Source organism: Lepisosteus oculatus, chromosome 9, assembly GCF_040954835.1.
Source record: "Lepisosteus oculatus isolate fLepOcu1 chromosome 9, fLepOcu1.hap2, whole genome shotgun sequence".
NCBI lineage: Eukaryota > Metazoa > Chordata > Actinopteri > Semionotiformes > Lepisosteidae > Lepisosteus > Lepisosteus oculatus.
The window spans coordinates 8,686,259-8,703,115 of NC_090704.1; the positions used below are offsets into that span (position 1 = coordinate 8,686,259).

General features: G+C 35.7%; 1 protein-coding gene across 1 annotated transcript in view; it reads left to right on the forward strand.

The window, feature by feature from the left end:
• atf6 (activating transcription factor 6) overlaps nucleotides 1-16,713 on the forward strand; it is a 54,852-nt gene extending 38,139 nt beyond the window's left edge. The window contains exons 15-16 of the mRNA XM_015355089.2: nucleotides 4,000-4,084; nucleotides 14,097-16,713. Coding sequence (XP_015210575.2) covers nucleotides 4,000-4,084; nucleotides 14,097-14,299 — 288 coding nt within the window. The 3' untranslated portion in view covers nucleotides 14,300-16,713. The remainder of the gene's footprint in view (nucleotides 1-3,999; nucleotides 4,085-14,096) is intronic.
• Nucleotides 16,714-16,857: the final 144 nt, after the last annotated feature.

Below are 16,857 nucleotides of genomic sequence, written 5' to 3' on the forward strand. Positions count from 1 at the left end.
AATAGTCTGGTCTTTTAACCCTGTTTATTTGGAAGATATTTCAGGACATCTTTCAGTACAGTATCCAATTTATCAACCACAGATGATATTAAGATATTGTTGATATTACTGGAATACATACTGTGATGATTTATCCCATGACTTGTTTTTTTCTTCATTTTGATTTTTGTGCATTAATGGTGTAGCACGTTAGAGATGAAAAAGATGCTTGCTGAATTGATTAACGTCACATGCATTCTTAAATTGATTGATCCATGTATTCAGATCTAATTAAATATAAATTAGCAGTTACAAATGTGAAAGAACACACTGTTATGTTGCAATGTGTGTTGATTTTAATCAATGCTACAATTTTGATTTTTAAGAAAATCAGGATTAGAAATACTCTCAAATAAGTATTTTGCAAGCAAGCATCTTTGTATCAAGTTTACAATCACTTGTGGTTTTAATTTCCTTTTATTCTAGTCCTCATTGGCCTTTGAGGGCTTCATGTTGCCTACAAATTGTTTTAATTTTAACAGTTATTTGGTTCTGTTGTTGATAGTAAATGTTGATAGTAAGGTGACCTGCATTGTCATGTTTGCAAATCAAAGCTCTCGCATGTTTAAGAGGAGCAAGGAATACTTTCTAGTTTACATTTATCATTTTAGGTTATTTCTTGGGATCTCTCTAAATGTCTGAGTTTAAGTACTTGTGAAACTTGTTTGAGTTTTATCATCATGAGGCATACCTTCCATTCTGTGATTGAGAGACAACTGACTAGAGCTGTGAATGGTATCATCTGACGTTTTATTGAGGGGCAAGGAGGGGTAATGGCAGCTGCACAGTCTGGGACAGCAGAGGTAGAAAGTTTTATTTTAGAGTTCCAATGGCTGATGGAATGAGCAGAGCAAGAATCAGATTTCATTGTTTTCCTGTCATCTGGCAGAATTTGCTATGGAAACAACAGACTCACGATGTAGAAGGAATCCATTGCTATAGAGCTGGATCTTATGGTTTTCAAGGTGATTCTGGTCAGAAATACAACTTTACCTTCAGCCTATGCAAATATAGGAATGGCTTCTCCAAAAGGTGGAAATTTCTAGCTGAAGTGAGCCAAGCGTCTGGCTGAATGTAACTCTTTCAAAACCAGTTCCTAGGTGGGTAATAATCTTTTAATATAAGAATAATTGAAAAAATACTGAGATACAGTACAGGCGTTTGTAAATTTTTGAATGCTGTTGTTTCCTATCTATCTAAAAAATACTGTAAGGATAGCCTATGAAGCACGATGAGAACTTCACTCTGCTAATACCAAGGAATCTCAGACCCATGGAACTGCAGCTGATGGGCATCTATCTTAAAGTTACTGTGAGAAAGAGGACTGGCAAGCTTGTGTGTGAATTTGTCTTTTTGTGTGTTACTTCGGAGTGTAGTGTTCAGGACCATTTTACCGTATAGCTCAGACCACATATTTAAAAGTTGTTTTTTTATTAGCATTGTCATTATCTTGAAGATTTGCTTTGGGCTATATGTAAGGTTTATGGTGTTTTCAGCTTCAAAACAATGTGTTCACAATTTGTTCGACATCACTGTCAAGAAAGGTGGTGGAAGTACAGTATGTTGTCATGGGGCTGGTTCTGACAGTATAGACAGAGCAATGCACAGGCAAATTCTAGAGGAAAAAACACTTCAGTCTGCTACTTCACCTTTCCGCAGGGCAATGACCCCAAACACAAGGCATCGTGCTTATTGGATTAAAAATATTCTCTGTAAAAAAAAAAAAACGTGTGTACAGAATTTGTCATTCAACGAAGTGGGACAACATTGGACGAGTTTAATACTTTTACAAGACAATGTAGCTATATCTTGCTGTTTATTTGTCTGTTAATTATGTACTTTGTGGTAGTTGGAAAGCTCATGAAGTGATTAGAATAACACAACGGAATGAGAGTTTAATGATGACACATTACACGGTTCATATGTCCTGAGGATGATGGATTGAGAAAGTAGATTTGAAAATGCAAGGCCCAAGTCATCATACACTGAGAACAAAACAACAGAAATAGGCTAAAAATGGAGGTACAGTATGTTTTTGTACAAAGCTTGGTTTTCCATGAAATCCATTTTGTTGTAGTAGGTCACTTCTAAAACATATCCTGTGTCCTGTTGTTATTTCTAAGCCTTTTGAATCTACTCAAGTCCTTGACATCCCAGCTTTTGGATCATAGAAAACAATAAAAAACTCCCTGAGATCATGGATGCAGCTGTATAACAATGGGTGTCTGACAGTCAAAGACTCGTGTTTAAAAAAAGAAATAAATGAGTCTTGAGTTTCTATTTTTCCATTCTATTTTTCTTTGTCCAGTAGAGTTCCATTTTTAACACTGATTGCTTACTGGAGTTATCCTCTGGGACCCCGTTAGCCTGCAATAAATTTATAGTCTGGACAGATTCCAGATCTCCGCTACATTCAAACACATACTGCAATAGATGTTTTTATCCAACGGCTGAAGTTTTTTTTACCTTGGTATGGGTAATAAAATCAGCATTAGTCCTTTGAGTATTAAAGAAGATTTGAACCAACAGTTTCTTTAAACAGGATGTCTGTTTTACAGGAAGAATAAGAGAACACAGCCTTGTGAAACTGGGGCAGAAAAACAGTGAATTACTTAATTGAAGAGATTGAATGTTTTGTAAAGCTAACATGTTGTGGAGAAATATATTGTAATTTTTTTTTTTATGTTGATAATGATACATTATCTTCCTTTTAGTATCAGGACTTCAATGTAAGAAATAGACTCCAACCTGTTTGTTTTTTTTAAGCTTGAATCTGGCTGTTTTCAATGTCAGTTTGCACTACTGTATTTACAGAGAGTTAAGGATGTGACCTGCTCAGTGCTCAATCGCAGCTGTGAGCAGTAGGTTAAGCTGTAGCCTCTGGGGTGAGAGATTAACACAGCTGGTTGCTGACTGTAAACTGAGAGAAGCGACTGGTTCAGAGGCTTTTTTTTTATCTTTTACTTTAGCAAAATAAATTACAACAAAGACTACTTTCACATACTTCAGAACTGCTGAAAACCATATGCTAGGGTCTTGGAGAAACTTGAATGTGCACATCCACCCCCCAAATATTGGGTGTTATTCATAGATGGCAGTAAGCTGACCAGGTCCTGAATGAAATTAATTGGAATGCGGGAGAAAAAAAAAAAGATTAAAGGGAAACGCGGTAGTGCTGTTTTTGCAGCGGTTTTTGAAATTTTGTCCTGTTTGCAATTTTTCCATATTGCCACATCTCGGTCATCCCTGTACACATACATGTTAATGGAAGGTTCCCTTTTAAGTTACATTTGTATTTTTAAACATGCTTATCAGGTTCTTAAAAAAGGGGGGGGCTTGTGCTTGCTGGGATAGATCCCAAGTCCCCCACGACTGTGTATTGCAGAAATCAGTTAGTTTAGAAGGTGGATGAAGGAGCTGTTCACTATCTGAACACATTGGCTTTTTCATATGATACAAAGACCACAGTGACTAGGTGATTTTATTTTAGTTCAGTTTCTTCCCTACCCAAAGTAGATTTCATGTGCTAACCCAGAGAACCCATCCCTCTCGGGTCTGTGTGTCTTCTCACATCCTCGCCAGGCAGACTGAGACAATGATGTCAGCTCTCCAAGTCCCTGTTTGACTTGGCAAAGAACCCCCCTCTCGAGACATGGAAGGAATAGCAAAGTATCTCACAGATTTAGTAATTACTTGGTTTAATTTACTGTCCCTCTTATTCTTACCACGTTATCAAATGTGGGGGGGAGGGGGGACTGTTTGACAGTTTTTGAAAATTGACAGCCTTGGATCCGGAAATAGGTCACACGAAATGTAATTTCACATTTTGCCTTGAAATGCTGTGATTCCATGTGTAATTGCAGTGCTGTAGCTAGTTTACTGGAAATACTTCTAATACTGCAAATAATGCTGCTTCTTGTTAAAATGATTCATAGCTTTGCATTCTAACATTTGTTTCAGGATCACCTTCTTCTGCCTGCTACAAATCACATTAAGGGGAACAGGCCCAAGATGTCTGTGGTATTACCTGCTATTAACACAAATGGTAAGTATATTATGCATATATGCAATGTCATCGTTTCAGATATTTAATTTACCCCTCCTTTTCCCCGTCTTTGACAAACTACCTTACTTGCTTCAGAAAACGGGGCATTTACCACATTTTCTAAGCAAGGGAACCAGTCACGAAAACAATAGATATTGTTACAACTTAATTAATAATAATTGCTTACACTTATATAGCGCTTTTCCTCCACCACGGCCAATGTGCAGCATCCACCTGGATGATGCAGTGGCAGCCACGGTGTGCCAGTATGCTCACCACACACCAGAGTAATAAAACCAATTCATAGATGGAGATTATAAGGAGGCCATGATTGGTAAGGGCCAATGGGAAATTTGGCCAGGATGCTGGTGTTACACCCCTCTCTTTTCGAGAAATGCCCTGGGATTTTTAATGACCACAGAGAGACAGGACCTCAGTTTTACGTTTACTCAGTTTTACTCAGTTTTACAGTATAGTGTCCCCGTCACTATATTGGGGCATTAGGAACCACACAGACCGCGGGTGAGCGCCCCCTGCTGGCCCAACTAACACCTCTTCCAGCAGCAACCTTAGTTTTTCCCAGGAGGTCTCCCATCCAGGTACTGACCAGGTTCACACCTGCTGAGCTTCAGTGGGATGCCAGTTGTGAGTTGCAGGGTGATATGGCTGCTGGTAATATAATTTGTGTGTAACAGGGCAAAACATTGTGCTTCCTGAAGGTTTTTGCGTTTTTTATGCATTGATACTCTGTTGAACGCCATTTAGGACTCTTTTTATAAGATTTATTCATTTATTCTTCTGATTAACATTCTGTGTGAAAGTTCAGCATTTTTCATTATTGAACCCCTTAGATATGTCAAAACCAAAATGATAACAAATGTCTCTTTTGTACACAAGAAGGTAAAATGACTGGTTGACTCAAGCTAAGGTGAAGATAAAAGGATTACCCAACAGTAAGAGTAACAACAAGAGGAAACAGTACATGACTCATATCATTTCATCTGTTTAACCAAGACAGAAACAAAGGAGACCACACATTCAGAATTTGAAAACTAAGCATAAAGCTGTAGAGCTAAAGAGATGGTTAATTGTTCCTTTGTTTTTAGGGAGTACTTCGGTTAACTTTGGTTATTTTACAAGATGACTTAATTATCCCGATATATGGAGTAAATACACTATAGTACTTCTCTACCAGATTAGACATGACTGTGAGAAAGTAGTTATGCAAGTACACTTCTGGGAATTTTTGTCTTTGGGGGAAAAAAATAAAAATTAAATTAAAACTTGTATGTACCTTAAGACCTATGGAGTCATCATTAAAAGAATAAATGCTTATGTGTTGTTTTTTTCCCCCCAGGCTTAATGGAATAGATATATGTTTAACAAGCTATTTGTTAATTATTTTGGAAGCTATCATTTTTTGTTATCATTATAAATATTGATATTTTTCTTTTCAAAATCCCACTTGCATTTTTCTTCCCACTTGTATTGTAGCAAATCTGTCTTCAAAGACAAGTTAAAACAATAGTGAGCCCTGTGCTTGGCTTATTTACGTTGTTAATTACATGTTAGACTATACCAATTTATAGGGTCTAATAGAAACCAGATGCATTTTATTTCTCTTTTAGTAAGCTGAAATAAGTCACTACCACTAAAGTTTGCTATGTGGGTTTATACCATGTAGTTTAAATCTATTAAATAGACAGTTTGTGTGTGCATTCACTCTCTGTTACCATTTCCTGAACTCCCAGGACTGCTGTTACTCTTGTGTAAGATTTGATGAGGCACTTCATTCTTTGTGCTTTGCAGGAAACAGTGCATTAACAGTGAGATTTCAATTAAGTTAATAGTTTATTTTAAAGGAAGTGACGAGTTTGGATATCATACTGATGGACTTGATCCCCCAAGGTTTTGTCATTTAACTTGCAAATGCAGACAAATGGTTAGGAAACAACAAATGTACAATTATGTGACAAAGAAACTAGACGTACAGGAAGCATAGTGCACATCCAGGGCTGTAAATCAATTAGAAACACATTTGAAGAACATTGTTTTAGAGCTCTCCATTTTGCTTCTGGCTCCATGTTTATAGTCTTTATATTCCATGTATAACAGCAAAATAAAAGTTACTAATGAAGACCCTTGTGTCCAGTGATGCCCATCTGGTTTATGGTAGTTTGTACTGTAGGTACTCCAGGAAGTTCATGTAATCAAATCTAAAAAAATCTGAGTGAATCATCACTTTTTCCTGATGGCCTCTGTTGAGAAAACCCTCTCTCTCAAAAACAGATGTCCACTTTTCATTTTTCAAGTGTGCTTCCTTGCATTTTACAAGTGTATTTTCTTTTCTGTCCAGCATGATCAGGCACCGGTAACTCACCGGTAACTCTTATGTTTAAAGGGTGAAGATCTTTTCTTTCTATGTTGTAATCTGTAGGTGTGATTTCTTTGGAAAATCCTTATAGGAAAGGACTGGACATACAGTATATATGATAGTCCCAAATTTATATTCTAAGCAAATGATGTAGGGAGATCTACAAATGAAAAATCAGTTTAAACAGTTTAATTGATTTTTTTATAGTGAAAACAAAGTGTTAATACCATAAGCTTTGATAGTTTTTTAAACAGAAACACTTTAGAACATATTTTTTGAGACGCATAAACACTTTTTTCATTAGAAAAACCACACAGGTAAAACAGATTAATGGAAACCTCCAGTTCAATAATGCATTACTTTTGAAATTCTATTCACAACATGAATGCCTGCAAGTACAATTCAGTTCTATACCTTGTATTTTGACTATCGTTAAATATATTTCTAAGTCTACTAAGTATAATTTGTTAATACTTTTTAAAATGAATGAACCCCTGTTCATTGAAAATTAATTAACCCTATGACCAGTAAAGAATGCCCAAATAATAAATAGTATAGCTGTGAAAGGGAAGCACGTCTGTGAACCATGCAAGAAAGAAATGGTGTCAGGGTGAAACATGTTATTATATTTAGTTTGGTGCTTATATTTGGTGCTCAAGATCCTATTTAATTGACCCTGACTTTTATGTCTCTTTTTTTTTTTTGTTTTCCTGCTGTTTTTTTAATGCTTTTTATTGCAGTGAAATCAAGTTCACATCAGATTGGATTAGGAGCTGTAAAAATCAAGGATGACTCAGATGAATAATATTACCATTACATGCATACAGGGTATTGTGAAAGATCTGGTACAGTAGATGTCAGCTGTCCCATCTTAAAAAATGCAGATCTGTGTTTATTTTACATTATACCATCTTATTTAAACACAGCAACTCATCTGTTTTTTTAGTTGTGCTTGCATTACAAGGAATGCTTCTTAAACATAGTTTGAAAGCTTACCTTACGCTATGGGCTGAGTTTAGTTATTTGCCTTCAGTAATATCAAATAAAATGTCTTTTTAGTGTAAATAGGGTTATTTTTTGTTTAATAGGTCAATTGAACATAAAACAGGACTATGCTTTAGGAGTAGAGTAGGGAATAAATACCTTTCATAAAGGTTGAAGAATCAGGGAGGTTTAAAATATATATTCTTAACACCTATGCTGGCTTTTAGTGAACATTGGTACACTCAGGGGGAACACTTTCCAAAATAAATCCTTCTTTGAAACCCCTCAGGTTAAATGGTGACTTTTTTCGGACATTCTGTCCACATGGCTGCATTCCACTTCTAATGAACATTTATTTGTGTCTCCCTGTTGCATTATGGTATGGTTGACACGTTGTGCACTTTATGATACTTAAGATGAACCTACACAGATGCCTCACTTTGACAGATTGCTTTTGTCGAAAAAAAAAGTGGGATTTATGGTGTATACATTCTTCAAGTGGTTAATCTAAGCTACAGTAGAAGTATTGTCAAATATTCCAGCACCCAGTGCACCCTCACTAGCAAAAGGCTTCTTTTTTGACCCCAGTGGAGAAAAAGGTGGATCGATGGTTTGCATTTGTTATTCAGAACTGCTCCATTTGAATGAATCTGTTTAATATCTGCGGCAGATCTTGGCCGAACCGATATTTGTTAAAATAATGAGTTGCAATTCCACTTAGGGCTAATATTAATCAAGTCCATGAATCAAACCCAGGTATTTCAAGTTTGGCTGTGCTACACATCTGTGGAAAACATGCCTTAGTGCTCTGTAAAATGGAATGATACATTTTGTTCAAACTAAATAATCTGTTAGCTAATATTCTCTTCTATTAGCTCATTCCCATGACAGCCCAATTTCCTCTGTTTAAGACTTCATCTGATAAAAGGAAGCATTGTTTTAGAAACACGATTTCTGTTTTTAACAATTGACAGTCACCCTAGGAGTTATGTAAGGGACTGCCTGCAGTATGTACTCTAGCTATTAGTTGTTTTGTTTCCCCAAATGGAAGGAAAATCTGATTGTTCAATGTTTCTTGAATTTGGTGCACACTTCCTTGCTTGAGAACATTTTCATATTTCTGCCATCATGCTAAATAATACTTTATATGAAAAAGAAGAAACCAAGAGCAATTTTTCCAGGTGTAGCTCTTATTGTATGTAATTCTTTCCAGTCACAGCTTGAATTAATTTAGAGAAACCCTCTGGATGAGAAAAATAGGTTCCATCTGGACTGTTTTTATTTGGTCCTGCAAATATGAAAAAGGTGGCTAAATACGTGAAACTGCAAAACATGCGATGAGCTTGAAAGTGGTCCAGTATTCTGCTATATGAAGGGCATTCTGATTTTCTTCTTATTGAACACAACGGGTTTTATATCACAGGGTACTTTCTGAGGTGGACTTAGCTTTACCCTATAAGGAATGAAACGTGAAAGAATTTATTTTAATAGGAATGATTCCCATGGTTCTAAGGCAGCCAATCACACAGATGATACAGTTTGGTATCTTTGGAAACGGCCAATAATATTTTCACATATGACCATTAGTGCAGTGTATTTTGGGTGTATCGTTTGACCCTAAACCTTTCCCAGTATTGCTGAGTGACCTTGGGGAATCGAGACTTGCCAGCAAATTGAGCAGTGCAAAAACATCAACAGTGTTGACGTGTGGTGCAGAATGCTTTCTGTTTTTATACCAGCTGTGGGTTCTATAAGCATGGAGCTTTAGTTTATTGTTCTAAATTTCTCAAGTGCTGCTTCCTTTCAGATTTTTTTTCCCCTCTCTTGTCATTAGAAATTGTTACAGGTGCACAGCAGAAACCTGAAACCATAAGGCTTTAATTCAGTCGTGCAAGGTTCGTCTAAGTATTGCTAAAGATCCATGACCATTTCAGCCACATAAAATATCTCACTGTGGTTGACTTTATTTGAGTAAATAAAAAGGTTTTTCAAGGTAACACCTCAAGTGTAGAGAATAGCCTTTGCTTAAATGCATTTTTAAAAACTGTAATTTGATTTAAAATGGTTACAATTATGCTGATTTTTTTTTTCTCTAAAGGGAAACATGAAAAATGTTACCAGAGATATAATTTATTCCAAAGGACTCGTGCTCCACTGGAAATATATTATCGACAGGGAATCTTATTGTCAAAAACCACTATCTTACAGGATTTGTAGGTGTAGCCCCGCAAAATCAAGACCCTGTTCGTATTTAATTAAATCCCAAGACACCACTAATTTATTTTTTTCACTCGTATGTGGGACACTTTAAAATACATTTTAATATGGAAACAATTAGCAGGAGGTTGTTTCTTTAGGAAAAAGGATCTCTTAAATTTTCATCTGTCAGTTTTACAGTTTTCCTGTGATTTTGTAGTCATTTTTACTACTTTATAATGACATGATTTTTTTGTGTGCTTGTTTCTAAAGTAAATTAGCAACTTGCGCTTTGGAGGTAGTAATTCCTAAAAAGAACATGGGCTGCCAGATGTCATTTGATAATTCTACCAGGTCCATAATGTAACATTGTTTTTTTCTGACATGGTATTTTTCTAGACTGTCAATTTAATATGTATCAAAACTAATATGTAATCATTATATTCTAATTTTGAGGACACATTCTTACATCACTATGTAGCGGAGACAGACGCAAACCAAAATTTTGTTCTTTATAATGTGAAATCATCAGGTATTTCTGTAAATTCATAATGCAATCCTGAATGTGGCAAACAGCGTTTTGTGATAAAGTGTCTGCATGAAGATACTTCCTAATTGCTGGTTATGTTTCCTTTTTATTGTCCTCTAATGATGGAGCCTGCTTTTGTCTAAAAATTTACTTTTAAATTTACTAAGTAGACTTGCAGTGCAACAATGAATGCCATTCTTTTATTCAGAAACTTTGGACATAACAAGGTGACTCAGCCATTTGGAACAAAAAGCTCGTGAGCTGGAATGGGAACATACTGTAGGATTGGAGGTTGATCTAAGGGAAGAGATAGCAACTTCACAGAGCACAGACTTCTGATCTTCTGAGACTGTAGGCTGTCACCTGGAACCCTCAGTAATGACTCAGTGTTCTGCTTCTTTCTGCTGTGGTCCTGGTTAAAGGACTTTGTATTGCAAAAACCAAGAAGAATCAGTTATTTTAACATTGTTGTCCGCAAAATATTTTTCCTGCAGCCCGCTGTCTTATCAGAAGCAACCTTTTTTTGTCATCATAAAAAATACAGAGTAATTTTGCTTTCTGATACTGAGTGATATTTTTGGGTATTGATTTTAATACCGAGTTGTAATAAAATATTGTGTCACCTTGAGAATGACACATCAGGAGTTAACTGTCAATATTTAATATCTTCATTGCCATCTTTCAAATTTAAAATTAAAATGTTATCTTTTTTCCATTTGATTTTCTGAATGAAATGCTAATGCTTTATCCCTGAGCAATTGTTTTCTTCCAGTTTGTCATGCTTTGTTTCTAAGGTAACTAATTCAGTCCGTATGCATTGTTAAATTAAACTTGTTAATGTTTTGCTCATATGCTGAAGCACTGGCAGCACTGCGAAATTTATAAAGAGATTGTTAAACAGACTCACCTGACATGAAATAAAATCTTAACTGTTGCATACCAGCATATTGGCTAAATAGTAAAGAATATTGCCATGCTGTCATATCATACTGTTACAAGTTCAAGATTAATTCTTTTGGTTTTGCTTTACTAAAAAGGACTTAAATATCCCTTTCATAACTAATTTGAAAGACTTCACAACACAATAAAACAACTTGCATGAAAGAATGTTAAACACCGAAACATAATAGAACCACTGTTATTGAGCTGCATCTGCAGAAAGTTCTTGACAGGTTTCAAGTCCTTAATGGGGTCTTCCAGTACAATAACTTTCCCCTTCTGGGATTCTGCTCTTAGCTTTTGGCTGCAGTGGTCTTGTTATGAATGGTAATAAAATAATTATATGCCTGTAATGTGATTTGCATAAATGTGTTTAATGGCAGTTGTTATATAATGTTGTGTAATGTTTATGATGGAGTTTGGAGATATTTTATTTATAGCCTTGGTCAAATGTTGCCAGTCTTTGTTTTACTGGTCAAAGTCAAATTCAGAGATTAATTAAGAGATTAACTTGTAATTAAAAATAATTGTACTTGGCCAAAGTGAGATATTGAAAATGTTTTTTATGTTGTGGGAAGTATTTTAAAATGTTTCTGAAGAAATACAAATTTAAATGTAAGGAATGAAAATATTCCCTTATTTTCTCTGTTTGCATTTCCTAGATTGTACAATAATGCATTTTGAGTAACTTGTGACCATACTTGCCAATATTTAATTGTGCAGTCTAACTGCATTTTAGCCTTGATGTTACTAACTGATTCATATTGCTTGACTACAATGCAGATTGCATTTGAAATGCAGAGTCAAAGGCACAAGTGCGATTTGTTTGACTAAGCAAGCAGTTCATAGTGTAATCAGTGCCAGAGGCTTGTCTGGTGACACGTCTGCTGTTAGGCAGCCTGCTGACTTTCTCTAATGAAAGTCTGTCGCAGCTCCCTGTTGAACTACCCAGCCCAGCTTCAGTAAAGTGATACGTGTAAATGAATCTATCCTGAGAAAGGATTTAAGCTTTTTTTCCTCAGAGTTGTTTATAAAACTTGGGCTTGGGTGTCCAGGAAAGCAAACGTCATTAAATTGCTGATGCTGGTAAAAGCAAATTTGTTACAATCCTCCTTTGCTTAGATCTTTTTATTATGATTAGTGGCTTGAAATAATTGGTAGAGAACTTACTGTATGTTGAACAATGCAAATCCACAGTCTGAGTGATGTGGCCTTGGTCAGACATCTGAACAGTTTCCAGGCTCTCTCCAGTGATGTAACCCTTCAGATATGTCTCCACATGTTCCTCTGTGTGCTCTCAATTCAGCTTGATGGATTGTCTGGCCCATCTGCTGTGAAAGCTTCTCTAACTGAATGGAAATTTGGGATCCGTTTGTCTAAAGTATTGACAAAAATGCTTAACTATTGTTGATGTACAGTATGCTAATTGTTATCATTTGTATTGCATAGTCAATAAAGGAACGCATAATAAGAGGAAGCAAAGTGTTTTAGCTAACTTATCGGATCTTGGTTTCTAAATGATTCTTAAAGGGTTTACATTTGAAAAGCAAAGACCAAATATAAAGTCCGTTCTCAGGAGTTCATTCATGCAGAAGGAACAATGAAATGGAAGGTAGCTAATTAAGGTGGTGGCAGTGCAATCATTTAGTTGTGCACAGTTCAGTTTAAGTTTTATATATTGTTATACTGGAGGGCTGTGATTCTGCTGGGATCATCTGAAACCGTAAATTCTGACAATTTCAAACACAGAAAGCTTAAACTACAGAAGCAATAACTGCTTCTGTAGGGCAAAGAGAGGATGATAATAGGTTTAATGGGTTCTGCAGGTGCTTTAAGATATGAGGATTTTCCCCTAGGAACTATTTGACTTTTTAGTCCTCATCCGGAATGCTGGGTCATTCAAGACGGCAGTAAAGTTGGTAATGTATAATACATGCATCTAATCCATATGGTTTTAGTTATGTGGATCCATAGTATTCCACAAAGAAACCCATAATAGGAGTTTCTCCCAGAAATTACAGCATTTTTTTAACTTCAGTGGTACTGTAAACTTGAGATGGTTTAAGGATTGATACGTAAATGCTATCTGGCATTTGTCCAAGATGGGAGTTTGAGTGAACTGAAAAACAGTTTGCATCTGAGAGTAAACGCATCTACCCCTAACTTAAGTGAACCTCTTGCCCAACAGGATATTTCCTTCCTTGGTTGGCAACTGAATTTATGGCCTCATAATTTATGGCTAAAGTTGAGTGAAATGTGTAGCCTAAATTAGTCGCAAGTCAAAAACACGCTTGTTTGTTCGGAACAACAAAACAAAATTATAGGAAATGATTTATTGGAATTAAGATTTAGAATGGGTGCTGCAAGATTTAATTCAAGTGGTCTAAAGGAATTTGTGGTGTTTCAGTAGACAAGATCACCGGGGGCAGTAGTTTTTGGGAGTTGGAATTTTTAACAATAACACTTAAAACAAATTTGAATGATCAAATTGTATAATCTTGTTCAAATATTTATATTTTCTGTAATGTTCAAGGATATCCATAGGAGTTCCCTCTCAGGTTCTGCCTTTAATGATATGAGTTGTGTTGTAAATCCTTGGATCGCCATCCCTGATGCACTAATTAACTTCTCACAGACTAGCCTACGCTGTGATGGATTGAGGATCTACAGTGTCCGGTCTTATTTTCCAGTTTCTGGTTCACTGGCTGCAAAGCCTTCACTTAAAGGGAGTATAGATAAAATTAAAAATAAAGGGAAGAAGAAGACACATTGGTCATGAAAGGTGTCACCTAATGTCCAAGTCAGAAATGGTGCTGTACTGAATTTTGTAACTTATTTTGTAAGCTATTAAAAATGAGGGCTATCGTTTTCTACCGATCTCCGTCAATGGAATATTAAAAATCCTTTTATCCGATTCACATGGATTTTTTTCTTATGTTGGAGTTATGTTGGTTTGTATTCCTGAAATGGCTTGTTTTTTTTTATTGCAGAGAGCGTGATAAAGGAAGAAGAATACGAAGTGATGATGCAGATTGACTGTGAGGTCATGGACACCAGGATCCTCCACATCAAGGCTTCCAGCATCCCCCCATTCCTACGGGCCTCCAGTGGCAATCAGACTGACTCTTTCTACTCCTCCGCCAGCAGGCAGGCCACACCACCTGTCGGAGCAATCACAGGTTCTGCCACATAAGCCTGGAGTGCAGCGCTAGAATGATACCCAGCAGTGTGTTTTATACATATTGTTTTTTGAAGAATGCACGTCTTTCCGAAGATAATGTTTCAGGTCACCTTCATTACATTTTCCCTAAATTCTGTTTCTTCACTGAATGTATTTTTCCTCTGCATCTTTCAATCATGTCTGCTAAAGAGTGTAAACTTTAATGTAAATACTTCCGAATATCTTAAAGCCCGTTTTGCAGAAATCCAGAATTCAAGTTGTGTTTTACACATTCATTCAGGCGCTTTTGTGTCCTTTGTGACTAACAGGTACAGCTCCTCTCCTATACCTCTGCCCTACATTAGTGGAGCTGCCGGGTGTGTGACGTCTAAGTTCTGTTTTGGCTGTGGGCTCCCAGCCTCTTATCCTCATCAAAGAAGTTGTTGAATAACAGCAGGTGGCTCAAGAATGAACCTTGAGTCACCTCTCTACGACACGAAGTGTTTGCTTTTACGGGGTTCCTCTCTTTTCCTGTTCATACAACAATTTTTTGGTCCTGCGCACCAAGCCACAGAATGAAGGCTCAAATAAGACCTGAAGCTTTTGTCACAGATGTGAAAAGCTAAAAAGTCTTAACATATCCTCTAATTTAGTTGGAGTCGTATAAATAAATACATACTGTAAAAGGACCTATAATATTAAATTATGCTGGATCATATCAATTGATATTAAACTATGATTTGACATTAAAATTAAATCATTGACCACTAAAGTCACACTTCTATTCATAACTTGTCTTGTCTTCAATTTTGCTTTATTTTTAAAGATTTTTTCAGGTTATGAGATATAGTTTTTTTTTAATATTTATGCTGTCATATACAGTATAATTAAGCTAGATGTTTGCACTTCGCGTTGTAGCTGCCTCATAAAATCCATATCAATTACAAATTATACCACTCCCCTATAAATACGAAGTAGATTTTAAGAATACTTATACTTCAAAAGCAATACTTCTTAACAAATATCTGTACTGTGTATGGTATTTGAATTGTTCATGCAAAAAGACGTCAAAGATTCGTATTAACGTTATAATTTCTGAAGCTGTTCCTCAGGAAAGGAAATGCCCTAGTGTTCAAAATACAGCTTGTAATATTCCTTTTTTCAAAGTGCTGAAAAAGCACTGTTCCACATGTAATTAAATATATTAAAAATAACTTGCTTTGGGTATTTCAGAATTCTCAGTTTGAACATGAACTATAAAAAAATCTTAAAAGACTATAATAAAAAATGCTTTAGGACCTGAGATTACAGCCAAATTCCTAATGGTAGAGAGCATGTCGAAGGAGCCCAACATTTTTGGCTCCTACACTGATGAATCAGTGCAGTGAACAGACAAGCTTGTGTAAACACCTGGGTTAAGGTGTGCAGGTTTTACTTTTATTAAAATAATTTTTTATACAGATCACACAGTTTTTTGCACAGCGATCTCAGCAGCATACATACAGGGCTAGTCCTACTGTTCACTGCAGTGTTTATTATCCAGACTTTTATACAGATTATTTAGATACACTATCCGGTGTAGTGTAGGATGTCATTATTATGCGGAATGTGAGACCAATTTGATTAAAAGTAGCTGAATGTTTGTGCTAAAAATCTAAAGAATTAACTGAAGTTGCTAGATGAATATATATTGTATTTATTTTGAAAAAACAAAAGATAGTTTACTTAAAGGATATGCTATATTAAGGTTATTGTAAGAGTAATAAAACATTTCCAGTGCTATTCTGAACCTTGGGACTTGCGTATTGTGTGATTAAGAAAACCTTTTTTAAAACCACAGGTTGCTGGTGAAATGCAATTGCTTTATAAAGGGTTAATTAAATTATAATGAAATTGTAGTTTATTCCTGCTGATAAATGTCTGATACTTTAACACTGTTTTATTTTTTAATCCTCCGTTTTGCTTGACTTTCCATTACACCCAGGTCAATGTGTAATGTGCCTGCAGTATGTCATTAAGGAAAACCTTTTACAGCAGGTAAAGGGCTGAACAGCACTGTGTTGGTTAATTAGGATTTCTGGCAGATGCACAGTTCAACTGTGAACTTTCCTTATATATCGCTTGCAGTGCTCACTTTTTTATAACAATGTACAAATATGTGCAATGCATAACCACCAACAGTGTAAAAAATGTTTTTAAAATCAAGGGTCAAAACCTGTGAAAAATTACTTGTTTTTTGGGAATTGTATTTTGTTTTGAGTTTCTACTTTATTTTTTACTTTGACAAAAAAAATGTATCGATCAAAAGTTTTTCTTGCTTTTCCTTCCTGTAAACCTAGGATGTGTGGCGGTAGTTCATTAAGAAAGGACAAGTCTGTGAGATTCATTTGATCTTTGTATTGTATTGTAACATTTAGACAAATAAAACTTTAATTAATCCACACTGATCATTTTTGTTTCAGTCTGAAAACATTTTGTTTGCAAACAGATTTCAAACATTAATGATTTATCCTATGAAATAAGGTCTCCGATTTTCTGTTTACTTTCTAAAAGCTGTGTTTTAAAATACACAGGGAAAAACACATTAATCA